Source organism: Haliotis cracherodii, unplaced genomic scaffold (assembly GCF_022045235.1).
Source record: "Haliotis cracherodii isolate W230 unplaced genomic scaffold, xgHalCrac1.p SCAF_20, whole genome shotgun sequence".
Lineage (NCBI taxonomy): Eukaryota > Metazoa > Mollusca > Gastropoda > Lepetellida > Haliotidae > Haliotis > Haliotis cracherodii.
The window spans coordinates 3,431,809-3,458,886 of NW_027266276.1; the positions used below are offsets into that span (position 1 = coordinate 3,431,809).

The 27,078-nt window shown below is 44.4% G+C and overlaps 1 protein-coding gene across 2 annotated transcripts in view; it reads left to right on the forward strand.

Annotated features, from left to right (window-relative positions):
- LOC139470219 (integrin alpha-PS1-like) overlaps nt 1-26,614 on the forward strand; it is a 78,244-nt gene extending 51,630 nt beyond the window's left edge. Inside the window, exons 12-25 of one of the 2 annotated variants that reach the window (XM_071252537.1) lie at nt 75-248; nt 1,440-1,513; nt 2,605-2,770; nt 4,835-5,004; nt 7,401-7,484; nt 8,036-8,141; nt 9,514-9,633; nt 10,337-10,399; nt 13,446-13,484; nt 15,536-15,658; nt 16,550-16,669; nt 18,221-18,322; nt 19,498-19,623; nt 22,979-26,614. In XM_071252537.1, coding sequence (XP_071108638.1) covers nt 75-248; nt 1,440-1,513; nt 2,605-2,770; nt 4,835-5,004; nt 7,401-7,484; nt 8,036-8,141; nt 9,514-9,633; nt 10,337-10,399; nt 13,446-13,484; nt 15,536-15,658; nt 16,550-16,669; nt 18,221-18,322; nt 19,498-19,623; nt 22,979-23,071 — 1,560 coding nt within the window. In that variant the 3' untranslated portion in view covers nt 23,072-26,614. The remainder of the gene's footprint in view (nt 1-74; nt 249-1,439; nt 1,514-2,604; nt 2,771-4,834; nt 5,005-7,400; nt 7,485-8,035; nt 8,142-9,513; nt 9,634-10,336; nt 10,400-13,445; nt 13,485-15,535; nt 15,659-16,549; nt 16,670-18,220; nt 18,323-19,497; nt 19,624-22,978) is intronic. The other variant, XM_071252538.1, reaches the window with a different exon arrangement.
- Nucleotides 26,615-27,078: the final 464 nt, after the last annotated feature.

The following is a 27,078-nucleotide window of genomic DNA, read 5'->3' on the forward strand; positions in this document are numbered from 1 at the left end:
GGTTGTTTGGTAATGTATATTTCGTAACTATTTTATTATTTTATTTTCTGAAGAGACATCCGTCTGTGTTTCAGGACTCATTCCAGGACAAACTGAACCCACTGATCTTCGACATCTCATACAAGTTGGAGGAACTGTCGTACACACGCCCGAGGCCAGGTCAACCCATGCCTGACGTCAACGACTACCCCATCCTCGCTACCGCAGGGGCGGAGATGGAGACAACCAAGACAGCGCTCACTGCCATGGTGTGTAGCAAACTCACAGGGCACTGTAACACTGTAACACTGTCACACTGTAACACTGTAGCACTGTAACACAGTCACTGTAGCACTGTAATACTGTAGCACTGTAATACTGTAACACTGTAACACTAGCACTGTAACACTAACACTGTAACACTAGCACTTTAACACTGTAACACTAGCACTGTAACACTGTAGCACTGTAACACTAGCACTGTAACATTGTAACACTAGCACTGTAACACTCACACTGTAGTACTGTAACACTAACACTGTAGCACTGTAATACTGTAGCACTGTAACACTGTAGCACTGTAATATTGTAGCACTGTAACACTAGCACTTTAACACTGTAACACTAGCACTGTAGGACTGTAATATTGTAGCACTGTAACACTGTAGCACTATAACACTAGCACTGTAACACTAGCACTTTAACACTGTAACACTAGCACTGTAACACTGTTACACTAGCACTGTAGCACTGTAACACTAGCACTGTAACACTGTAGCACTGTAACACTGTAGCACTGTAACACTAGCACTGTAACACTGTAGCACTGTAACACTAGCACTGTAACACTGTACCACTGTAACACTAGCACTGTAACACTAGCACTGTAACACTAGCACTGTAACACTTTTGCACTGTAACACTAGCACTGTAGCACTGTAACACTAGCACTGTAACACTAGCACTGTAACACTGTAGCACTGTAACACTAGCACTGTAACACTGTAACACTAGCACTGTAGCACTGTAATAACACTGTAGCACTGTAATAACACTGTAGCACTGTAATAACACTGTAGCACTGTAATAACAATGTAGCACTGTAATACTGTAATACTGTAACACTGTAACACTGTTTCAAACTCCTGTGACGACTGAAGCCTGTAGGGACTCTGGGTTACAGTCAGTGTTTGAAGTAAATCAAATTGTCAGGCTGCCATCAGGACCCACAGACTTTAGAAGCTGCAAGCCCTTACTCAACTCTTCAGGCTGTCCTTTAAGAAACTGCAGCTTGTTGTCACAAATTGATCGACATGTAGAACAAATATTCAAAATTGTGATTTTTTAAAAGTGTTAAGACCCCTTGACTCACATGCTTAACTTCACACAGAGTAAACCGCAGGGCAAGACAGCGACTGGGCCAGGCTAGTTGAAACTCAACCCTTTACCCTTCATTTCAGGTGGAGTTTGTCAAGGACTGCGAGGGAGAGTGTAACAGCAATCTCCAGTTCGATGTCACCCTTGACCTGCCAATGTAAGTTATTTAAACACCTACACCCGTGAAGATCCGGGTTAGAATACGTCTTCAGCAACCCATGCTTGCCATAAGAGGCAACGTGATCGGGTGGTCATGTCATCGTATCCCAATTGCGTAGATCAATGTTCATGGTGTCAATCACTGGATTTCTGGTCCAGACTTGATTATTTATGGACTGCCATCATATAACAGGAATTTTGCCAAGTACGGTGTCAAAACAACAAACAAACAAGAAACATAAACACCTACAATGGCAATATTTCCTGCAGGGGGTGGAGTCAGCACATGACATCTTTACCATGTCAGCTCGCTGATGGGGCTCTCCTGTTTGGTCATGTGGACAAGGTGTCTGACCATGTCCGAAGGTCTGTGGCTTAACTCCAAGCACAGGATTATATATATGTTATGTAGCTGTTACGTTTGCACCCGAGCGCCTCCGTGGTCCGGTGGTAGAGCATCTACCCTGAGAAAGGATGGTCCGGGGTTTGATCCTCGGCTGCATCATACCAAAATATGTTAAAAGATGGTACTTGTTGTTACCCTGTCTGGCGCTCGGCATTAAGGGGCTAAAACAAGGCCTGGTCGGCTCGGAGTCAGTATACTGTGTCTGAGTGGGGTATTCATGTTAAACTGCGGCATGGTATCTCAGTGAGCTAGCACTATAAATCGGCATTAGTCCGGACTAGCACAAGCAGTACACACACACAGACACACACACACGTGCATGAGCCTCACCATCATTTTCACCCAAACTGGGACTGAGTATGTTCATATCAAGTTTGCCCTGTGAAAATCAAAGTTAGAATTGGTCTTAAGCCTTCATTTTTGTAAGAGGCGACTAACAGGATGGGGTGGTCAGGCTCGCTGACTTAGTTGATACATGTCATCGTATCCCAATTGTGTAAATTGATGCTCATGATGTCAATCACTCGATTGTCTGGACTCGATTACTTACAGACCACTGTCATATAACTGGAATATTCCTGAGTGTGATATTAAACAACAAACAAGCAAGTGTTATTATTTTTATTAGCTTTTATTATTATTGATTTAGATGTAACATATTGGCAATATTTTGTATGTTGCAGGGATTCTGCAGGGCGGTACGTGCTGAGCCAGGGCGATCAGGCTGTTATCACCATGACGATGACGATCCGCAATGTTGGTGAGGCTGCCTACCTGACGAGGGTGTACGTGAAGAAGCCAGAGACGCTCCACTACCAGGGCCGCGACACGCTGGACGCAACCAGCAAGGTAGACACTTCATAAGTAGTTTGTCATAAGAGTTGACGACATTGGCCCCTTGGGGTAGAATTAGTCCACCCTACCTTGGCTTGTGGTAAGAGTAGAGGACATTGGCCCCCATCCTACCCAGGCTTGTGGTAAGAGTAGAGGACATTGGCCCCTTGGGGTAGAATTAGTCATTCCTACCCAGGCCTGTGGTAAGAGTAGAGGACACTGGCCCCTTGGAGTAAAATTAGTCCATCCTACCCAGGCTTGTGGTAAGAGTAGAGGACATTGGCCCCTTGGGTTAGAATTAGTCCATCCTACCCAGGTTTGTGGTAAGAGTAGAGGACATTGGCCCCCATCCTACCCAGGTTTGTGGTAAGAGTAGAGGACTTTAGCCCCTTGGGGTAGAATTAGTCCATCCTACCTTGACAAGATAGACACAATTTTTTTTATGGATAACAACTTCTTTAATACTGTAAAAAGCGACGTTTCGGTATAGATCCTTATACCGTTTTCAAGCAAGACTGCCACACACACTGTCAGTCTTGCTTGACAACGGTTTAAGGATCTATACCGAAACATCGCTTTTTACAGTATTAAAGAAGTTGTCATCCACCAACTTCTAAGTAATGCCTATCAAACAAGTCATCCTACCTTGGCTTGTGGTAAGAGTAGAGGACATTGGCCCCCATCCTACCCAGGCTTGTGGTAAGAGTAGAGGACATTGGCCCCTTGGGGTAGAATTAGTCCATCCTACCCAGGCTTGTGGTAAGAGTAGAGGACATTGGCCCCCATCCTACCCAGGCTTGTGGTAAGAGTAGAGGACATTGGCCCCCATCCTACCCAGGCTTGTGGTAAGAGTAGAGGACATTGGCCCCCATCCTACCCAGGCTTGTGGTAAGAGTAGGGGACATTGGCCCCCATCCTACCCAGGCTTGTGGTAAGAGTAGAGGACATTGGCCCCCATCTTACCCAGGCTTGTGGTAAGAGTAGAGGACATTGGCCCCTTGGGGTAGAGTGTAGACTTGATTCAAGTTGTTCATATACCACTTTACTTGTCTGCGACACAAATGTATGATGTATTAGATTCCTGCAGTTCTTGGCTGCCCAATAACACACAGGCAATATCCCAGTTCATTTGTACCACGATGGCGAGGCCAAGACTGATGGACTCCAGGATGTGGAGTAGTCTCCCTTTAAATGGATCAGGTGGTCAGACTGTGATACGTCTGATCGTCTGTTATTGTTCCTGAATGATGTTTATGTATGCTCACTGAATAAACACAGATTTATTTGGTCCAGACAGGATTATTTACAAGCTGCATCTATATTGCTGAAATGATTCTGAGTGTGGTATAAAACAATATTCATTCACTCCCTGTGACGGTGTAGCATACCTCATAAGAGGATGAAATTTGAGACAATGAGAAACATACTTTGTGTTGTAACAGCAGCATATATTTGTTCCAAGGTAGCAAAGTTGACTAAAGTACTCACGGAAATGGAAAAAAACTGTTTTTCTCAATTTAAAAATCGACACAAAGTGTTATGTAGCTGTAAATACAAAATAACAAAACAACTCGAAAAGTACTAGTCTGGATTTGCTAGTTTGATCTCAGTGAACAATACAAATGTACTTTACAGGAGGTGATTTGTCGGCACTTTCAACATTCAAAAATAAAACTAAGTCCAAATTGACATAGCAGAAACAGACTATCGGCATTATGCACCTGTTCTCACCTGTCGTCAAGGTGTCATAGGTCACCTTGATCTACTTACACCTGGTTTTGCCCTGTTTCACAATAGTCTGTTTTATTCACATTTTTACACACTTTTATGTGTAAAAAGGCATAAAAACATTTGATATGCTGTATTTGTGCCACGGCCCAATTACTACTAATTTAGTAGTTTGAATATTTACATATTTTGTATATTAACTGCAATAATTTAAGATCTGAGGTCGAAAAAACAGGGTTTTTTTTTCGTTTCCATGAGTACTTAAACACTTGATTTGGAAACAACCTCTTTGTTAAACCAAAAGCACTCAACTTAGTGTTGGAAACTTGATACATTGAATTGCTTTGCCAGGACACGGAAGTGAAGTGTGACACGGTGAAGGGCAATGCGACGCTGATCGAATGTGGGGACATCGGCAACCCACTACCCAAGGACCACTTTGTCAGTTTCTTAGTGAAGCTGGACCCTTCCAAGCTGGAGCCGTCACAGGAGGACCACCAGATCATCGTCTGGGCCAACACGTGAGTGTCTCCACACTTCATAGGCCTGGATGTTTGAGTAGCCTCGTGGTTAAAGCACTCACTTGCTTCACCACACGCCTGGGTTCGATTCCCCTCATGTGTGAGCAGGGGTCCGGAAAATTTAAAATCCCAATCGGACATTTTCATTTATGCCACGCCCCCTTCAAACAGCGTGTTTTAGTACGACTTTTTACACACAAATTACAAGTTGTTACGTATTCATAATATGATGAATTATGAATTGTTTCAATTTAAACTGTTTAAAATTCACCGGACAATTAATAACAAATAATATCATTTTAGATATACATGGAAAACATACGTTTGTTTCTGTTATAATAACGATCTGTCAACGTTGTGAACGGTCTAATTAATATTCATGAGTCTGCTCAAGTGTACGCGTCGTAACATTTGGATCGAGATTATTATCCCATATTTGGTTATCACGTGACCTCATGGGAAAAGTTTTTTTTTAAACTAAAGATTATTTAAAAACAAGACAGATAATATAATCCAAAAGCCTAAACTATCGTTGATAGCAATAGTTATTTGAATACTTTTTCATCTGTACGTAATTATTGACCATAAAAAATTTGATATCGATCGTCACAGAAAGCAAAATGGCGGTCAATCAAGATTCAATATACGAGTAGCTACTGAAAACAATAAAATCTGCAAATCCTCATTGTATGTCAACCAAGTGAAAGTCGTTAGCCACAACTTACAAAGTGATCATTCAGACTTTGAGGGTTTGGCAGATCCGGTCGACTGGCTGTCGTCACGCTTTCGCTTCTTGTCTGAGGTTACGTATCGTAGCATTGTGAGGATAATGAGGTACATCGATGATGCAAGGTATTTATGTACAGTTGTAAACACATTTTACTCAAATTAACAAGATGTTCTCAGTAATAAATCCTCGATTAATCAGTGTCAACTCAGTTTATTGCCTATTACAGTGATTGACCGATTGGACTATCATTCTACATGTTCTAGGTACGATGTATTTACAGCAATCAAAACAAACAAAGCTTGTCAGTGTAGATAATCTTCATTGTGTTACAACTGCAGACAGAAATTGCTCAGTCCTAACTGTTGATCATGTCCGGTCAAAATTTAAGAATGTCCGGACAATACTTTTTAAAATGTCCGGACAGAAAAAAATTAAATGTCCGGTAAGCAATATTTTAAACCGGACATTTGAGATTCCCAATCGGACATGTCCGGCGCATATGACGGTTTCCGGACCCCTGTGTGTGAGGCATATTTTTGGTGTCCCTTGCCTTGATATAAAGCATAAACGTTTTTTCCGTCAGGAATATTGCTAAAGTAGTGTAAAACCCAACTCACTAATACATTGGCACAAGTGGGGATTCAGGGTTAGAATAGGTCCAGCGTCCTGTGCTTGGCGACGCATGTGAATGGATTGGGTGTTCAGTCCCTTGTAGTGGGGACTATTGCGGCTATTTTCTCTATTGTGATAGCTTTACAACAGTACCCCACGCTAGTACAGTATGTGATAGTAGTAAAACAACTTTAAGTCGTGATGATTGTTTTAATCAATTTAATAGAAATGGATAAAGTATTGGTGACAATGTCAAAGTCTGCCGTTTTCCTCTCTGTTGGTAATCAAAGGGAAGTAACTCTAATCTGAAATTGTCATTATCTTGCTAATCAACCCGTGGCAGTTTTGAAATGTATATCGTCAGTGAGTGAGTTTAAATCATGAAATTCAGAATTTGGGAACAGACTTCTGTGTTGGTAAAAGTGAAACCTAGGCAACCAGTTACTTGTATACAGGACTATGCCATTGTGAAAAATAGGGGGTATTTTTTATTTAAATTCATAGCAAATTACCACTGAGAGAACACATGCAATATATTATGTTATGTATTGCAATAATTGATTAGCGTTGCAAAAATTGCTCTACGAAAGTGAAACCAATAAACATCACGGACTGTTGATGTGTATCATCATACCCTGGTGACTTCTGCACGGCACGGGTGGCCCAGTCATCTGAGGTGCCGCAATTTGCTGTGCAGAGTTGCGTCCCTTGGGCATGCCAGAAACCTATGACTGTGGGTTCAAATCCCAGTTCGCCCCGATTATGTTTCTAAGTTTGTCAGCAAAGTGGGAAACATCTGAGACCTGCATCACTTCGGGCTTTCCTCCCACATTAAACTGACACGCTGTGATATAACTGGAATACTGTTCAAAGTGGAGTTAAACCCAACTCACTCACTTACTCACTCATTCACTCACTCACTCAGTCACTCACTCTGCATTGGATGACGCAGCTGGAATGTGAAGACACCTGTTTCCTTTATTGTGTGGCTTCAAGTATGACGTAGTTCTTGTAATCTTGTGTTTTACTCCACCCACTGTTTTCTGCTCTACAGGTCCAGCTCCGAAATAACTCCAGAAAATGACTTGCATCAGATGAGTTTCCGTGTCATCATTATTGCTGAGATGACCGTCAATGGGTGAGTATATATGACAACTGACTCTGTCAACCAAGGCCTCTGACTCTCGACCCCGACCATCAAGCCCTGACAGTCAACCCCCCAACAATCAAGATTGTCACAAGAAAAACCCAGACAAGTCAACATCCGACAGTCAGGACCCTGAAGCTACAGACTGACACTTAAAACCCCAGACTCTGACCTTGACCGTGACCCCCAGACCCTGACCTGACCCAGACCCTGACCAGACCTTGACATGCCCCTGACCCCCGAACCTGACCCTGACCAGACCTTGACCCTGAACCTAACCAGACCTTGACCCTGACCCCCAAACCTGACCCTGACCAGACCTTGACCCTGACCCCCTAACCTGACACTGACCCTGACCCGAAGCCCTGATGACCACCCTGACCAATGTGGACCCAAGCCTATGACTATGAGTACCTGGACAAGATGATGACAACCATCTTTGCAAGGAACAATTTATCAATTCCATCGAGTACCTTTCACTTATTTCTCAGTTTAGAACTTTCTGTGAATTTCAGTTCACATTACGTCACTTCTGATTGCAGTGTATCAAGTCCCGATGACCCCATCATCTTTAGTGGCAGTGTGCGTGGAGAGAGCGCCATTAAGATTGAAGATGAGATTGGACCACCCATCAACCATACATTTGTGGTAGGTTAAACCATTCAGTGAGTTGTTTTATATTTATAGTCCAAGGGACATGCTAGACCCCATGTATCACTTGGAGTCAAAATAGACACCCATGTCAGGCCCCAGTTATCTGAGTCTAAATAGCCACCAATATAGGGCCCCAATTATATCTGAGTCAAACTAGCCACCTATATAGGGCCCCAGTTATCTCCATGAGTCAAACTAGCCACCTATATGGGGCCCCAGTTATCTCCGTGAGTCAAAATAGCCACCTATATGGGGCCCCAGTTATCTCCATGAGTCAAAATAGCCACCTATATAGGGACAAAGTTATCTCCTTGAGAGAATAGCCACCTATACAGGGCCCAGTTGTCTTTGTGAATCAAAAGGTCCACCTATATAGGGCCCCAGTTATCTCTGTCAGTCAAACTAGCCACCTATATAGGGCCCCAGTTATCTCCGCGAGTCAAAATAGCCACCTTTATGGGGCCCCAGTTATCTCCATGAGTCAAAATAGCCACCTATATAGGGACGAAGTTATCTCCTTGAGAGAATAGCCACCTATACAGGGCCCCAGTTGTCTTTGTGAATCAAAAGGTCCACCTATATAGGGCCCCAGTTATCTCTGTCAGTCAAACTAGCCACCTATATAGGGCCCCAGTTATCTCCGTGAGTCAAAATAGCCACCTTTATGGGGCCCCAGTTATCTCCATGAGTCAAAATAGCCACCTATATAGGGCCCCAGTTATCTCTGTCAGTCAAACTAGCCACCTATATATAGGGCCCCAGTTATCTCCGTGAGTCAAAATACCCACCTTTATGGGGCCCCAGTTATCTCCATGAGTCAAAATAGCCACCTATATAGGGCCCCAGTTATCTCTGTCAGTCAAACTAGCCACCTATATAGGGCCCCAGTTATCTTCACGAGTCTTTAGCCTCCACCTATGTTAGGCCCCAGTTATCATTGTTGGTCAACACAAAGGTCACATAGGTAAATTTGATAAGATAACCTAACACAGCATCTGACCATCACTCAGCATAGATAATGGTATCTGTCCGAACAATGCCTAGGCCAGTCCACATGCAGTTTGGGGGGTGGAGGGGATGGAAATCAGCTGTGTCATGAGATAGCAGCCCAGTTAGACAGACACCAGTATGGTAGCACACAACTTGCTGATGTTCTTGTGGTAGGATTATTGCATTGACTAAAGAAAACAATGCCTGTCACCTATGGGTTGATTTTGAACTATGTGGGGAGACTATTTGAATCCCTCTGGCTTTGGTGACCCATAACCACAGGGGATTTCGCTTGTGCTCAGTGACCCATGACCCCTTATATTTTGAAATTGTATCTTCTTGGGTTTTAGTTACAATTAGCTATTTGTTCTCACAGGTAACTAATTTTGGACCAGGCATCGTGTCTCGATCTGAGCTAACCATCTACTGGCCTTACCAGACAGAGAATGGGGAGCCCCAGGGCAAGCACCTGCTGTATCTGATGCAAGCACCACAGGTAGGTGTCTCCTGTAAATACTTAGCAAGCACCTGCTGTATCTGATGCAAGCACCACAGGTAGGTGTCTCCTGTAAATACTTAGCAAGCACCTGCTGTATCTGATGCAAGCACCACAGATAGGTGTCTCCTGTAATCCTGTAAATGTTTAGCAAACACCTACTGTATCTGATGCAAGCACCACAGGTAGGTGTCTCCTGTAAATGTTTAGCAAGCACCTACTGTATCTGATGCAAGCACCACAGGTAGGTGTCTCCTGTAAATACTTAGCAAGCACCTGCTGTATCTGATGCAAGCACCACAGGTAGGTGTCTCCTGTAAATACTTAGCAAGCACCTACTGTATCTGATGCAAGCACCACAGATAGGTGTCTCCTGTAATCCTGTAAATGTTTAGCAAACACCTACTGTATCTGATGCAAGCACCACAGATAGGTGTCTCCTGTAATCCTGTAAATGTTTAGCAAGCACCTACTGTATCTGATGCAAGCACCACAGATAGGTGTCTCCTGTAATCCTGTAAATGTTTAGCAAACACCTACTGTATCTGATGCAAGCACCACAGGTAGGTGTCTCCTGTAAATGTTTAGCAAGCACCTGCTGTATCTGATGCAAGCACCACAGGCAGGATTTGATAAGATTTGAAACGTTTTTTAGAAACTTGAGTTTCGAGCCAAGAGATGCTGATGTTCACTTTCCCTGCAGGTGATGAACGGCCCTGCAGAATGCATCATCACGCCGGAGATCATCAACCCACTGGAGATTAAGGTAACACTCAATGGACTGACTCACGTGACACAGTAGATATCTTGACATTACCAGTCGCAAATAAGTCCAAGTCTTCACAGAGAAGGTGATGAATTCCCACCCACATACCATGGCGTTTTTTGTCATGTGTTATTGTACATTTTAAAAATCTCAGTCTTGTTCACTTTTGACATGATTTATTTAGAGATTCTTGGACAGAGTAGGCCCCGCGATATTTGAGAATAAGTGAGTATTAATTGGTCTCAAAGGATTAAAGATGGTGATGACAAGGGCAGACAACTCTTGACCTGACTGATGTAGTGAACACCATTGAACATTGTTTATTGTGGTGCACTGTGAGGCTTCTAGGATACAGCTTAGAAATAATCAGGTGTCAGCTGTTTGTTCATTGTCTCCATTCAGACTCAGATTTAATTCACGCCAAATTTAATTCACTCACATTCATACACAATCAAAATGGACCTGTGAAGATTTGGGTTAGAATTGGTCTTCAGCAACCCATGCTTGTCGTAAAAGGCTTGCTGACTTGCTGACTTGCTTGATGCATGTCATCATATCCTAATTGTGAAAATCAATGCTCATAATGTCAATCACTGGATTGACTGGATTGATCATTAACAGACTTCAGTGCAATTGCTGGAATGTTGCCGACTTTGCCAAAACAACATGCTCTCACTGAATTACTTTCCGGGGTAGGAGAAATGTTGTGTGGCACTCAGAGATAGGGTGCTGTACAGAGTTGTGTCCCTTGGGTACACCAGGAACCTATGACTGTGTTCGCCCAGGTTATGTTGGTCAACACAATACCCATGATGGTGGGTTTCACCGAGTGGTAAATGTCTAAGACCTGTATCACCTCGGGCTTTCCTCCCACTTTAAGCTGACACGCCGGGATGTAACTGACATAATGTTCAAAGCGGTTCTAAACCCAACTCACTCACTCACTCATTCACTCATTCATAGATAGGGCACTGTTTTACTGCCAAGTATAAGATGCATTTAAAACATTGTTAACTTGAAGTCACCATGCTTGCTATAACATTGACCATTTGATGACACTGGGGCCTTGTAGAATTCTTTCGGGTGCTGCTTTCCTCCCACATAAAGCTGACACGATGTGATATAACTGGGACACTGTTCAAAGCGGCATTAAACCCAACTCACTCACTTATCAGGACTATGGTCTAATGTCATAACACCCTGCTGCTGCTTATAAACTACAGATAACTCGAAAGATTTTTACGGCTCATCAGACTTCGAGTAAACAAGGTTTACTGTTTATATTGTTGTGTTTATCTGTCATGTGTATGTTAGACAGTACCATAACATGAAGGGCTGGGATGAGTCCAAATTTACTTCCCAGGTACCTGGGTACCCGGCCCCCTATTACCCGACCCTACCTGGGTACCCACTGTAGGTCTCAGGAGATGTCTCAAAATGTCCGATTGGGAACTTTTTCAGCATAGCCCTGGCAAAACGTATTTAGATACATGTATTAAACAATCTGGTCATGCATACACTGAAGTTGACTTTAGTTATATCTTTATTCAACCATGTGAAATATCAGAAGGAATGGGTGCATAGTTAGAAAGAAAAACAAACATTAATGACTTGTAGTGTAACCATAGATTTTGAGATAAGTTTAGTCATGAGACAATATACCACGTGACTAACCACGGGTCCGGGTAGTCCTGTGGGTACCCGGGTTCTACTCTGTACCCACCCGACCCGGGTACCCGAGTTACCCGTCCCAGCCCTAATAACATGCATTGCATCAGATGTTTGGCCATACCAGTGGTGTTACTTTACTTGTTGACATTTTGTAGCTTATATATTAAGATGCTGGGGTCTCTTCCATAAATTGGAAAAATGGTTTCTAAAGAAGATGAAAAAAATCAGTGAGTAATTAATCAAGAAAAAATCAGGATATCTGTTCTTATATTTTCATCAACAGTTTTGATGTTGAAATAACATATTTGTTTTAATTTCATCTTCCTTTCAAGTTTGCTAAATATCAGTCAGTCAGTAAAACAAGCAATAACTTTGGTTTGGCCTAACATGCCCTGAAGACTATTAGTTTTAAAGCAAGATGTTGCTTTGAAGTTGTGATGTGAATGTTTTAGTGCCTTTCCTGAGTCTTGCAGAAAACACTGTGAGCCGGAAGAAAGGTTGGCTTTGAAAGGAGAGCTTTTATACGCATGTTCGAGTAGATGTAACATTATCATAGTGCATGACCTTGATCATTGACATCTCCTAGTTGTGTATTGTGTGCACATGGAGTCTCATACTGTTAAAACCATGTAATCATATTCCCTCCCGGGAAGGGGGTATCTGGGTCATGTTGTTAAACCCTTATATTCCCTTCCTGGAAACCCGGGGGTATCTGGGTCATGTTGTTAAACCCTTATATTCCCTTCCTGGAAACCCGGGAGTATCTGGGTCATGTTGTTAAACCCTTATATTCCCTTCCTGGAAACCAAGGGGTATCTGGGTCATGTTGTTAAACCCTTATATTCCCTTCCTGGAAACCAAGGGGTATCTGGGTCATGTTGTTAAACCCTTATATTCCCTTCCTGGAAACCAAGGGGTATCTGGGTCATGTTGTTATACCCATAACTGCTTTGAAAATTCTTTGATACCTTTAACTATAACAGCATCAGTTTTTGTGCACTTTGGATTTCAGTTTCTTATTTGCTGAGCATAGAAGGAAATACTAAATTTCAAGTGACTTTTGTGGGCCAGTGGTAAAAAATACCGCAATTCTCTTTGCAGAGTTGCGTCCCTTAGGCATACCAGGATCAGCTAATTATGGGTTCGAATCCCAGATGTGCCCTGATTTGACCCTTGGATTAGTTGTCCCCTCAGTACAAGTGTAAGGGTCTTTTCGAAGGGAATGTTATGATCAAGGTCGAGAGATGTTTTTAACATGAATGATTTCTGTACGAAGCTGCATGCATGCCTGACGTAGACGAGATGTTCTCTGCTTCACGCCAAGAAGGCTGCAACGTTTGCTGTGTGTGACTTGTGACTTTGAATGTACTTCCAGGTTAACCCAGATTTTAACATCCGCCAACCGGCACGGAATGTAAGTGCTTCAACTGACTTATCATTTTATGCCATTTATTTAAGTTTTATTTTATTAATTGGATTGAGTATGGTTTTCCCTGCTAAGCATCAGTTCATGTAGCGCAATACTATGTGCGGGATGGCCTTGGGCAAGTTTCCTCTTTATTTTGCTTATGTTGCTATTATTTTTTGTCTATGGTTGTGTATTTCTGTGGTTGTATGTAATCCACAAATGGTTGATGTTGTATGTTGATTTTGGAAAAGTGTTATGCTTTATTGGTGGGTATCCCATCCATGTTATCTTTTGTAGGTAGGTATCCATGTCATCCTTTATTGTGGTGCCCTGTCCATGTCATCCTTTATTGTGGTGCCCTGTCCATGTTATCCTCTATTGTGGTGCCCTGTCAATGTTATACTTTATTGTGGTGCCCTGTCCATGTCATCCTTTATTGTGGTGCCCTGTCAATGTTATCCTTTATTGTGGTGTCCTGTCCATGTCATCCTTTATTTGTGGTGCTCTGTCCATGTTATCCTTTATTGTGGTGCCCTGTCCATGTTATCCTTTATTGTAGTGCCCTGTCCATGTCATCCTTTATTGTGGTGTCCTGTCCATGTTATCCTTTATTTTGGTGCCCTGTCAGTGTCATACTTTATTTTGGTGCCCTGTCCATATCATCCTTTATTGTGGTGCCCTGTCAATGTGATCCTTTATTTGTGGTGCTCTGTCCATGTTATCCTTTATTGTGGTGCCCTGTCCATGTTATCCTTTATTGTGGTGCCCTGTCCATGTTATCCTTTATTGTAGTGCCCTGTCCATGTCATCCTTTATTGTGGTGTCCTGTCCATGTTATCCCTTATTTTGGTGCCCTGTCAGTGTCATACTTTATTGTGGTGCCCTGTCCATATCATCCTTTATTGTGGTGCCCTGTCCATGTTATCCTTTATTGTGGTGCCCTGTCCATGTCATCCTTTATTGTGGTGCCCTGTCCATGTTATCCTTTATTGTGGTGCCCTGTCCATGTTATCCTTTATTGTGATGCCCTGTCCATGACATCCTTTATTGTGGTGTCCTATCCATGTCTTCCTATATTGTGGTGTCCTGTCCATGTTATCCTTTATTGTGGTGTCCTGTCCATGTTATCCTTTATTGTGGTGCCCTGTCCATATCATCCTTTATTGTGGTGCCCTGTCCATGTTATCCTTTATTGTGGTGCCCTGTCCATGTCATCCTTTATTGTGGTGCCCTGTCCATGTTATCCTTTATTGTGGTGCCCTGTCCATGTTATCCTTTATTGTGATGCCCTGTCCATGACATCCTTTATTGTGGTGTCCTATCCATGTCTTCCTATATTGTGGTGTCCTGTCCATGTTATCCTTTATTGTGGTGTCCTGTCCATGTTATCCTTTATTGTGGTGTCCTGTCCATGTTATCCTTTATTGTGGTGTCCTGTCCATGTTATCCTTTATTGTGGTGCCCTGTCCATGTTATCCTTTATTGTGGTATCCTGTGCAATCTAGTGGATGGGGGATAGGATTTCGAGACTTGGTTGATTGTGTCTTGTCGTACTCAGTGGCGTGGTGTTCAGACTGTTATTCAGATGTTGTCGTCCTATAGCTGGAATAGGGCTAAATGCAGCATTACATAACAATGAAAGCTGAAAGCTGTGTACACACTTGTCTTGTATGTCTAGCTTCTCGGTTAAGTTCTAAATTCTCGGATTCATTCAATGGTCTATCGTTTTATCAAACCAAATCCCATGTTGGATTACTGACATAGGTCTCATGGAGCTCGGTCTTTATGTCCCCCACAGTGCTGGAATATTGCTGGAAGGAGCATTAGACATTAAACATGTCACGTCTTAGATAATGTTTCCAGTCACATGTTTGCAGTATAACTTGCACGGTAGTCGTATAGTAACTAGAGGAAATCACCACTAACCTCCCTAGCATGCTTGGTCACAAACAAAATAACAAATTGTAACATATTGTTGTAAATAGTATACTGCATACTTTGTATTGCCATACGAGACACTGACGTTCATGATGTCTGACACATTGTCCTGTTTTTAGTCCCGGACAGCGGCCATCCCGGCCCCCGCTCTCAGCCCTGATGCTGCCCCCAGTCGGAGACGTCGGGCGTCAACGGGGGAGGTGCGGACAAAGAGGAATGACAATCGCCGAGATGTCGTCTTGGTAGGTTACACCAAGAACCCAACTACTACAATACTGTAACATAGATTTTTGACAGTCAAAGACTTACAATTGTCACAGATTTACTTGTGGCATAATCACAATACTCTGAAATAGACTTGCGATTGTTGTTGATTTATTTTGTCATAATCACAATACTCTGAAATAGACTTACGATTTTCATTGATTTTTTGTTGTCGTAATTACAATACTCTGAAATAGACTTATGATTGTCTTAGGTTTACTTTTGTCGTAATTGCATTACTCTGAAATAGACTTACGATTGTCTTAGGTTTACTTTTGTCGTAATTGCAATACTCTGAAATAGACTTACGATTGTCTTAGGTTTACTTTTGTCGTAATTGCAATACTCTGAAATAGACTTACGATTGTCTTAGGTTTACTTTTGTCGTAATTGCAATATTCTGAAATAGACCTACGATTGTCATTGATTTATTTTGTCGTAATTACAATACTCTGAAATAGACTTACGATTGTCTTAGGTGTACTGTCGTCATAATCACAATACTCTGAAATAGACCTACGATTGTCATTGATTTATTTTGTCGTTATTTACAATACTCTAAAAAAGACTTAAGATTGTCATAACTGCAATATTGTTATATATCGACTTATGACAGTCATAGTGCTTAAAGATGGTGTTGTGGAACAGGGCCCTGTGATGTGGGGATGCGTACCTCATCGCCATCATAGTGATCAATGCCTGTCAGTGCTTCATTATGATAGCAACTGAATGAAAGATTGAGTTAGGATACTTCTCAGGGAGTGGAGGTTACAAAGGTGAATTTGGTTTGTTGATTTTAATAATCTGTAATACCAAATACATGTAACTGAAAAAAATAAAACAGTTTTTTATTGTATCTGTTTTACCAGGACTGTCGGCGTAAAACTGCGAAATGCCACAAGATCAAGTGCAACATCGGGGAGATGGGGAGGAACGTGTACGTGCAGATCAAGATCCGGGCCCGACTATGGGAGAGCACTCTACTCCAGGTGAGGGCTGGACACGTGTAGATCCTTAGAAAGAGGGGACAGAGTGAGAGAGATGGCAGGGGGAAGAGGGACTGCAGTGTTGGGGGAGGGCTGGACACGTGTACATCCTTAGAAAGTGGGGACACAGTGAGAGAGATGGCAGGGGGAAGAGGGACAGCAGTGTTGGGGGAGGGCTGGACACGTGTACATCCTTAGAAAGTGGGGACACAGTGAGAGAGATGACAGGGGGAAGAGGGACTGCAGTGTTGGGGGAGGGCTGGACACGTGCACATCCTTAGAAAGTGGGGACACAGTGAGAGAGATGACAGGGGGAAGAGGGACTGCAGTGTTGGGGGAGGGCTGGACACGTGCACATCCTTAGAGAGAGGGGACACTGTGAGAGAGATGACAGGGGGAAGAGGGACTGCAGTGTTGGGGGAGGGCTGGACACGTGTACATCCTTAGAAAGTGGGGACACAGTGAGAGAGATGACAGGGGGAAGAGGGACTGCAGTGTTGGGGGAGGGCTGGACACGTGCACATCCTTAGAAAGTGGGGACACAGTGAGAGAGATGACAGGGGGAAGAGGGACTGCAGTGTTGGGGGAGGGCTGGACACGTGTACATCCTTAGAAAGTGGGGACAGAGTGAGAGACATGGCAGGGGGGAGGGACTGCAGTGTTGGGGGAGGGCTGGACACGTGCACATCCTTAGAAAGAGGGGACACAGTGAGAGAGATGACGGGGGAGGGACTGCAGTGTTGGGGGAGGGCTGGTGGAGGAAAGACACGGAGGGAGAGATAAAGTTCAGGAGGAAGGGCTGCTTGTGGTCAGTGTTGTTTGTTTTGGATGGATGAATTCTCAATGTGATATGACTATGTGGGTTATGACTATTCCCAAGTGACGTATGACGTGTGTATTATGACTGTGTATTCCCTGTGTGGGTTATGACTGTATTTCCAAGTGACGTATGACATTGTTTGTGTTATGACTGTATGTTCCCTATGTGGGTTATGACTGTATTTCCAAGTGACGTATGACATTGTATGTGTTATGACTGTGTATTCCCTATGTGGGTTATGACTGTATTTCCAAGTGACGTATGACATTGTTTGTGTTATGACTGTGTATTCCCTATGTGGGGTATGACTGTATTTCCAAGTGACGTATGACATTGATGTGTTATGACTGTGTATTCCCTATGTGGGTTCTGACTGTATTTCCAAGTGACGTATGACATTTTATGTGTTATGACTGTGTATTCCCTATGTGGGTTATGACTGTATTTACATGTGACGTATGACATTGATGTGTTATGACTGTGTGTTCCCTATGTGGGTTATGACTGTATTTCCAAGTGATGTATGACATTGTTTGTGTTATGACTGTGTGTTCCCTATGTGGGTTATGACTGTATTTCCAAGTGACATATGACATTGTATGTGTGATGACTGTGTGTTCCCTATGTGGGTTATGACTGTATTTCCAAGTGACGTATGACATTGTTTATGTTATGACTGTGTGTTCCCTATGTGGGGTATGACTGTATTTCCAATATGACATTGCACGATGCAGGACTATATGAACGTTGGGGAGGTGAAGATCCGGTCCAAGGCAGAGCTGTACATAGATCCGGCACTAAACATCGAGTCCAAGGAAACCACCAATGAGAACTATGTAAGTACTCAGGAAATGTTGTCTTGAATTTACATTGCATTTATTAAGTAAAGCTATCATTCCTTATTTTTTTAAGGATTATGTTCATTCAGAGTCAAGGAACAATACCACAATTTTGTCCATAGGCCATCACTATAGCTATCCTGTATTGTGTCCATGGGCTACCACCATAGCTATCCTGTATTGTGTCCACAGGCTACCACCATAGCTATCCTGTATTGTGTCCACAGGCTACCACTATAGCCATCCTGTATTGTGTCCACAGGCTATCACGATAGCTATCCTGTATTGTGTCCATAGGCTACCACAATAGCTATCCTGTATTGTGTCCACAGGCTATCACGATAGCTATCCTGTATTGTGTCCATAGGTTACCACAATAGCTATCCTGTATTGTGTCCACAGGCTATCACGATAGCTATCCTGTATTGTGCCCACAGGCTACCACTATAACTATTCTGTATTGTGTCCACAGGCTACCACTATAGCTATCTTGTATTATGTTCATAGGCTACCACTATAGCTATTCTGTATTGTGTCCATAGACTACCACTATAGCTATCCTGTATTATGTCCATAGGCTACCAGTATAGCTATTCTGTATTGTGTCCATAGACTACCACTATAGCTATCCTGTTTTGTGTCCATAGGCTACCACTATAGCTATCCTGTATTGTGTCCATAGGCTACACTATAGCTATCCTGTATTGTGTCCACAGGCTACCACCATAGCTATCATGTATTGTGTCCACAGGCCACCACCATAGCTATCCTGTATTATGTCCACAGGCTACGAATATAGATATCCTGTATTGTGTCCATAGGCTACCACCATAGCTATCCTGTATTGTGTCCATAGGCTACCACCATAGCTATCCTGTATTGTGTCCATAGGCTACCACCATAGCTATCCTGTATTGTGTCCCCAGGCTACCACCATAGCTATCCTGTATTGTGTCCCCAGGCTACCACCATAGCTATCCTGTATTGTGTCCACAGGCCACCACTCATAGCTATCCTGTATTATGTCCACAGGCTACCAATATAGCTATCCTGTATTGTGTCCATAGGCTACCACCATAGCTATCCTGTATTGTGTCCATAGGCTACCACCATAGCTATCCTGTATTGTGTCCCCAGGCTACCACCATAGCTATTCTGTATTGTGTCCACAGGCTACCACCATAGCTATCCCGGATGTGAAGGAGCAGAAGACGGTTGGCCTGGAGTGGTGGATCATTGTGGTGGCTGTGTTAGCAGGAATCATCCTGTTAGCGGGACTCATTCTGCTGCTGTGGAAGGTAATAACCATATCTCTGATCACTGAATGTGGCATCACACCCTCCTCCATCCTTCCATCCCCTGTCCCCCTCTCACTCCCTCTGCTTCTCCATCCATGCGTCCGCCCCTCCCTCTTTCACTCTGCCCTTCCATCAATCGACCCCCTCCGTGGTCTAGTGGTAAAGCTTCCGCCCAGAGAGCAGAAATTCCAGGGTTTGATCCTTGGCTGTGACATACAGAAAAACATTAAAAGATTGTACTTGTAATTACCCTGTCTGGTACTTGATATTAAAGGGCTAAAACAAGGACTGATCTGCTCAGAACACACTGCCTCGTGTGTTCCACCCTCCCTGCCCTGTAACTCACACACTGCCTCGTGTGTTCCACCCTCCCTGCCCTGTAACTCACACACTGCCTCGTGTGTTCCACCCCCAATGCCCTGTAACTCACACACTGCCTCGTCGTGTGTTCCCCCCTCCCTGCCCTGTAACTCACACACTGCCTCGTGTGTTCCACCTCCCTGCCCTGTAACTCACACACTGCCTCGTGTGTTCCACCCTCCCTGCCCTGTAACTCACACACTGCCTCGTGTGTTCCACCCTCCCTGCCCTGTGACTCACACACTGCCTCGTGTGTTCCACCCCCAATGCCCTGTAACTCACACACTGCCTCGTGTGTTCCACCCTCCCTGCCCTGTAACTCACACACTGCCTCGTGTGTTCCACCCTCCCTGCCCTGTAACTCACACACTGCCTCGTGTGTTCCACCCTCCCTGCCCTGTAACTCACACACTGCCTCATGTGTTCCACCCTCCCTGCCCTTTGACTCACACACTGCCTCGTGTGTTCCACCCCCAATGCCCTGTAACTCACACACTGCCTCGTGTGTTCCACCCTCCCTGCCCTGTGACTCACACACTGCCTCGTGTGTTCCACCCTCCCTGCCCTGTAACTCACACACTACCTCGTGTGTTCCACCCTCCCTGCCCTGTAACTCACACACTGCCTCGTGTGTTCCACCCTCCCTGCCCTGTAACTCACACACTGCCTCGTGTGTTCCACCCTCCCTGCCCTGTAACTCACACACTGCCTCGTGTGTTCCACCCTCCCTGCCCTGTAACTCACACACTGCCTCGTGTGTTCCCCCCTCCCTGCCCCGTAACTCACACACTGCCTCGTGTGTTCCACCCTCCCTGCCCTGTAACTCACACACTGCCTCGTGTGTTCCACCCTCCCTGCCCTGTAACTCACACACTGCCTCATGTGTTCCACCCCCAATGCCCTGTAACTCACACACTGCCTCGTGTGTTCCACCCCCAATGCCCTGTAACTCACACACTGCCTCGTGTGTTCCCCCCTCCCTGCCCTGTAACTCACACACTGCCTCGTGTGTTCCACCCTCCCTGCCCTGTGACTCACACACTGCCTCGTGTGTTCCACCCTCCCTGCCCTGTAACTCACACACTACCTCGTGTGTTCCACCCCCAATGCCCTGTAACTCACACACTGCCTCGTGTGTTCCACCCTCCCTGCCCTGTGACTCACACACTGCCTCGTGTGTTCCACCCTCCCTGCCCTGTAACTCACACACTACCTCGTGTGTTCCACCCCCAATGCCCTGTAACTCACACACTGCCTCGTGTGTTCCACCCCCAATGCCCTGTGACTCACACACTGCCTCGTGTGTTCCACCCTCCCTGCCCTGTAACTCACACACTGCCTCGTGTGTTGCACCCTCCCTGCCCTGTAACTCACACACTACCTCGTGTGTTCCACCCTCCCTGCCCTGTAACTCACACACTGCCTCGTGTGTTCCCCCCCTCCCTGCCCTGTAACTCACACACTGCCTCGTGTGTTCCACTCTCCCTGCCCTGTAACTCACACACTGCCTCGTGTGTTCCCCCCTCCCTGCCCTGTAACTCACACACTGCCTCGTGTGTTCCACCCTCCCTGCCCTGTAACTCACACACTACCTTGTGTGTTCCACCCCCAATGCCCTGTAACTCACACACTGCCTCGTGTGTTCCACCCCCAATGCCCTGTGACTCACACACTGCCTCGTGTGTTCCACCCTCCCTGCCCTGTAACTCACACACTGCCTCGTGTGTTCCCCCCTCCCTGCCCTGTAACTCACACACTGCCTCGTGTGTTCCACCCTCCCTGCCCTGTGACTCACACACTGCCTCGTGTGTTCCACCCCCAATGCCCTGTAACTCACACACTGCCTCGTGTGTTCCACCCTCCCTGCCCTGTGACTCACACACTGCCTCGTGTGTTCCACCCTCCCTGCCCTGTAACTCACACACTGCCTCGTGTGTTCCACCCTCCCTGCCATGTAACTCACACACTGCCTCGTGTGTTCCACCCTCCCTGCCCTGTAACTCACACACTGCCTCGTGTGTTCCACTCTCCCTGCCCTGTAACTCACACACTGCCTCGTGTGTTCCACCCTCCCTGCCCTGTAACTCACACACTGCCTCGTGTGTTCCACCCCCAATGCCCTGTAACTCACACACTGCCTCGTGTGTTCCACCCCCAATGCCCTGTAACTCACACACTGCCTCGTGTGTTCCACCCTCCCTGCCCTGTAACTCACACACTACCTCGTGTGTTCCACACCCAATGCCCTGTAACTCACACACTGCCTCGTGTGTTCCACCCCCAATGCCCTGTGACTCACACACTGCCTCGTGTGTTCCACCCTCCCTGCCCTGTAACTCACACACTGCCTCGTGTGTTCCACCCTCCCTGCCCTGTAACTCACACACTGCCTCGTGTGTTCCACCCTCCCTGCCCTGTAACTCACACACTGCCTCGTGTGTTCCACCCTCCCTGCCCTGTAACTCACACACTGCCTCGTGTGTTCCACCCTCCCTGCCCTGTAACTCACACACTGCCTCGTGTGTTCCACCCTCCCTGCCCTGTAACTCACACACTGCCTCGTGTGTTCCACCCTCCCTGCCCTGTAACTCACACACTGCCTCGTGTGTTCCACCCTCCCTGCCCTGTAACTCACACACTGCCTCGTGTGTTCCACCCTCCCTGCCCTGTAACTCACACACTACCTCGTGTGTTCCACCCTCCCTGCCCTGTAACTCACACACTGCCTCGTGTGTTCCACTCTCCCTGCCCTGTAACTCACACACTGCCTCGTGTGTTCCACCCTCCCTGCCCTGTGACTCACACACTGCCTCGTGTGTTCCACCCTCCCTGCCCTGTAACTCACACACTGCCTCGTGTGTTCCACCCCCAATGCCCTGTAACTCACACACTGCCTCGTGTGTTCCACCCTCCCTGCCCTGTGACTCACACACTGCCTCGTGTGTCCCACCCTCCCTGCCCTGTGACTCACACACTGCCTCGTCGTGTGTTCCAGCTGGGGTTCTTCAAGAGGAAGAAGCCGGAGGACATGGTGACCTACCAGGGAGAGGTGAAGAAACAGAAGGACATGGACGAGGAAGAACAGTGATTGACACAACGCCTGGACCAGGAAGACGAGCCGTGATGAAGGAACACACTAGGGATGTAACGATTCACCGAACATTGGGTGTATGGCGATACTCGGTGGAATGCTGTGAATATTGTATCAGTTGATCACCTATTGCTACAAAACAACACAAGTCCATAGGGAGGACATGTAAGATGGTATCAATATCCATCATAAAATATCAGATTCTGTTAACATGAACAAGAGGTCTCAAGCCAGTCTTTAATGAATTGACTCAGATCTACTGAATGTAAAATTAATTGGGCTTCTATTAGTTTCCTTTAATGATGGAAATGTTTCCTTAAACAGGTAAATGTGGAGTTTTCTTGTAGGAACTCTCTCCACCGAAGTGTCAGGGTGTGAATGGTATGGCTACAGAGTGTATCGTTACAGTTCTAGTGAGGGTGTTACAGTATTACCAGAACCACCAGCCCTCGTCACGGGGGAGTACATGCAGCTTCAGCTGTACTTGCTGAGGATACAAATCAGCAGAAGCGTAGACACTGAAAATAGATTCCAGTCTTTGAATGGCACTTGTTATGAAACCTGGGTGCTCACCAACAATTTCATCCCAGTTGTTGGGATTCCTTCAGTATGGATTTTTCCTTGGTCATGAATATGGGCTTGGGGTTTCAAGGGGCTCAGTTTCCTTGGGCACAGATTTGGGTTTAGGGTTTCAAGGGGCTCAGTTTCCTTGGGCACAGATGTGGGTTTAAGGTTTCAAGGGGCTCGGTTTCCTTGGGCACGGATGTGGGTCTAGGGTTTCAAGGGGTCTCAATTTCCTTGGGCACAGATGTGGGTCTAGGGTTTCAAGGGGCCAATCAGTGACCCATGTAGTGCTTGACATTGAGATCTATTGACGAGTAATGTGTATGGATTTTGTGTGGGATATGAAAGTGCTTGAAATATCTTTTGGAATGTGGACTAATTTACTTGTTTAGTGTACCAGAGTAGCCTTGATTCCTGAGCTGCAAGGCTTGGGTCAGCCATGTTGGAATGGATCAGCCTCTCTTTGAATGGAACAGCCTCTCTTTGATATCAACTGTACATGGACCATTATTGTTTGTTGACAATAAAATTAGAAGATGCATTTTGATATAGTGATAAGGCATTTTTACACATCTGATGTGGGTCAGAAAAGTCAGAAAAATAACACCCAAACATCCCCAAGCAATTTAAATGTTCCACCGAGAGACAATATTTGTGATTAATGAAGTTTTGAATCAGATCAGTTGGATCAAATTGGTTTCCTACAGAAACTACATTCTTGAATACTAACTATGTACATGCAATTTGTTCACTCTTCATGACTGTGCCTTTGTTTAGTCTTTCAATATCTGTATGGTTCCTGTAGGTTAACCAGTAGAGCAGTATTTATGAATTTAACTGTGTAAGAGTTAGCACACATCGCTCTGAAGAATGCAAAGATCAGTTCCTAGTAAATGATTCTATGTATATTCTGCTTAAAAGCACTTGTGCTGCTTGAATGCATATTTTTTGTAAGTGATTATAAATATTCCATATTTGACATATTAAGCTACAAGCTATGTAAACTGTTGCCAAGGCTTCTAAAGAAATGAGACAGTATTGGTTTAATGGTAGCTTTCTTGGTTGTTCAATGGCGCCATTCATAATGAGGGTCTGTGAGTATAAGACTCCGGGGGGAGGGGGTACAGTCAGCACCTACTGTGTATCTGAAATCTGTTCTTTGGTCAAAGGAGTTCCATACCAAACTTGTCAAAAGCAGGGCAGTAATAAAGTAATTACCAGGTATTTTGTTTTCAAAAACGTTGGAGCCTTTTATTTTATCCGGGCACTTAATGTATTCAATAGAGTGCTGTCATCTTCAGCGTTAGCTTATAGCTCAAGCAGGGTACTAGGAATTTGGAAGACCTTTATGCTGTGTCATGTAATGAGGAATGACAATGTTGGTGATTAAGGGAACAAGAATAATCAAATATATGCTCAGCAACTTTATAAAAATGTTTAATAACTGTTTTAGCGACTTGGGATTTTGTGAGGATATTTTACGTCATGTTGATTTTTTGCCGAAACAGTTCAGAGAATTGTATGGGTTGATGGATAATGATAATGTATTGATCTGTGAAGTTGATTGGACAATAATGATAATGTATTGATCTGTGAAGTTGATTAGACAATAATGATAATGTATTGATCTGTGAAGTTGTTTGGACAATAATGATAATGTATTGATCTGTGAAGTTGATTGGACAAAAATGATAATGTATTGATCTGTGAAGTTGATTGGACAATAATGATAATGTATTGATCTGTGAAGTGGGACAGGAGGAAGGGTTGAGGGTTAGTTTATATAACTAGGGGCTTGGTACAGCACTTTGTACTATGATATTATTTTGAATGATGCATATATGCTTATGGTGTGCATTGAAGTGTTTTATAATACCGGATGTAGATATTTGTTACTTTTTATATTTATGAGCGTACTTGTATTACATGGTGATGTTAGTGTGGAATGATGCGTGAACATGTCAGCCTGTGTGTCACAGTTCAGTTGAAAACTTTAGAACATATTTCAATTTGTAAATACTGTTTTCGTTTAATGTTTATGTATTAATCATTTGGAGTTTGAAAAACCTTATGCTCCTTGGAGGTTGAAAAGTTCAAAAAAAGATTCAAGGAAATGATTTAGTGGAATTTAGTATGTTTAGATGTTAAATGATACATGGTGATAAGAATGTAAGATGAGAATGTGAAATGTGGCAAAATGTGGCAAAATGTATCCTCCTTACAATGGGTAATCTGGTTGGAAGTCTGACTGGTTGACATGCAGTGTGGCTTGGACGCAGCAGTTCAAGCAGAACCTGTTGCTGTGGCCGAAATGACATATTGAGATGATTTGCAATAATCAGTGATGTAAATGTGGGATGAAGTTAGCAAGATGACATCTTTCACCCTGGGCATTATTTCTGTTGCTGTCTTGCTGTATGTAGCCTTGCAATCTTGCTTGTTCATTTAAAGGAGGACTTGTCATGGCAGCTAGCGTGGGGTGTCTGTCCACTGGAACATTATGAGGGTGGTCTGGTGGTTAAAACGAGTCTTGGCTTTCCCCCCCTAGAATGGTGTAAGTGGCATAAACTCCTGGGGGCATGGGTGGCCCACTTGTCTAAGGCGCCACAATTCGCTGTGCAGAGTTGCGTCCCTTCGGCAGGCCAGAAACCTATGATTGTGGGTTTCAATTCCAGTTCGCCCCGATTATGATTTTAGGTTTGTCAGCACCATACCTGTGCTCGTGGGTTTCGCCGAAGTGGTAAACATCTGAGATCTGCATCAATTCAGGCTTTCCTCCCACATTAAGCTGACATGCCGTGACATAACTGCAATAATGTTAAAAGCGGCGTTCACTCACTCACTCAATCATAAACACTCTACTCTCCCACTCAGGGAAACAAGAAAGCAGTCTGCAGGTTGTGTTTATACCACAGTTAAATTCAACATTGTCTTGTTAACAAACACCTTACCTCTGATTCATATCATATTCATTAATAATTTTCTAATGCTGACTGCACTAGCTATCACAGGTCCTCCTTTAAATGTATTTTAAAGCCTGTATGTTGATGTAAGTTAATGGTGACTGACCCTACCATGCACTGAACAAGTCCTTCTTTCAATCTCGGCCACCTTATCTGAGTGTTTAGCTGACAGAACAAATGTATATAAGACTTCATGGTGTCCTCCCATCATTCCTTTGTAACCATGGTAACCAGACATAGATGTGTTGGCGCTGTAGTTGGAAATTCTGTTTTGACATCATTGCTCATAAATGCATTGCAGGACTCGGTACCAGATTAACCCAGGCCTCGAGCGTTCATAAAACTTAAATATCTTTTCAATTTTTATTTATTTGATCATCCAAACCATGAACAACTCCCAGGTCAGGCAATGCACTTGTTCGCCCTGTTTGACGTATTTAGCACCATGATGAGCAAATACCCATAGAGTATTCTCCC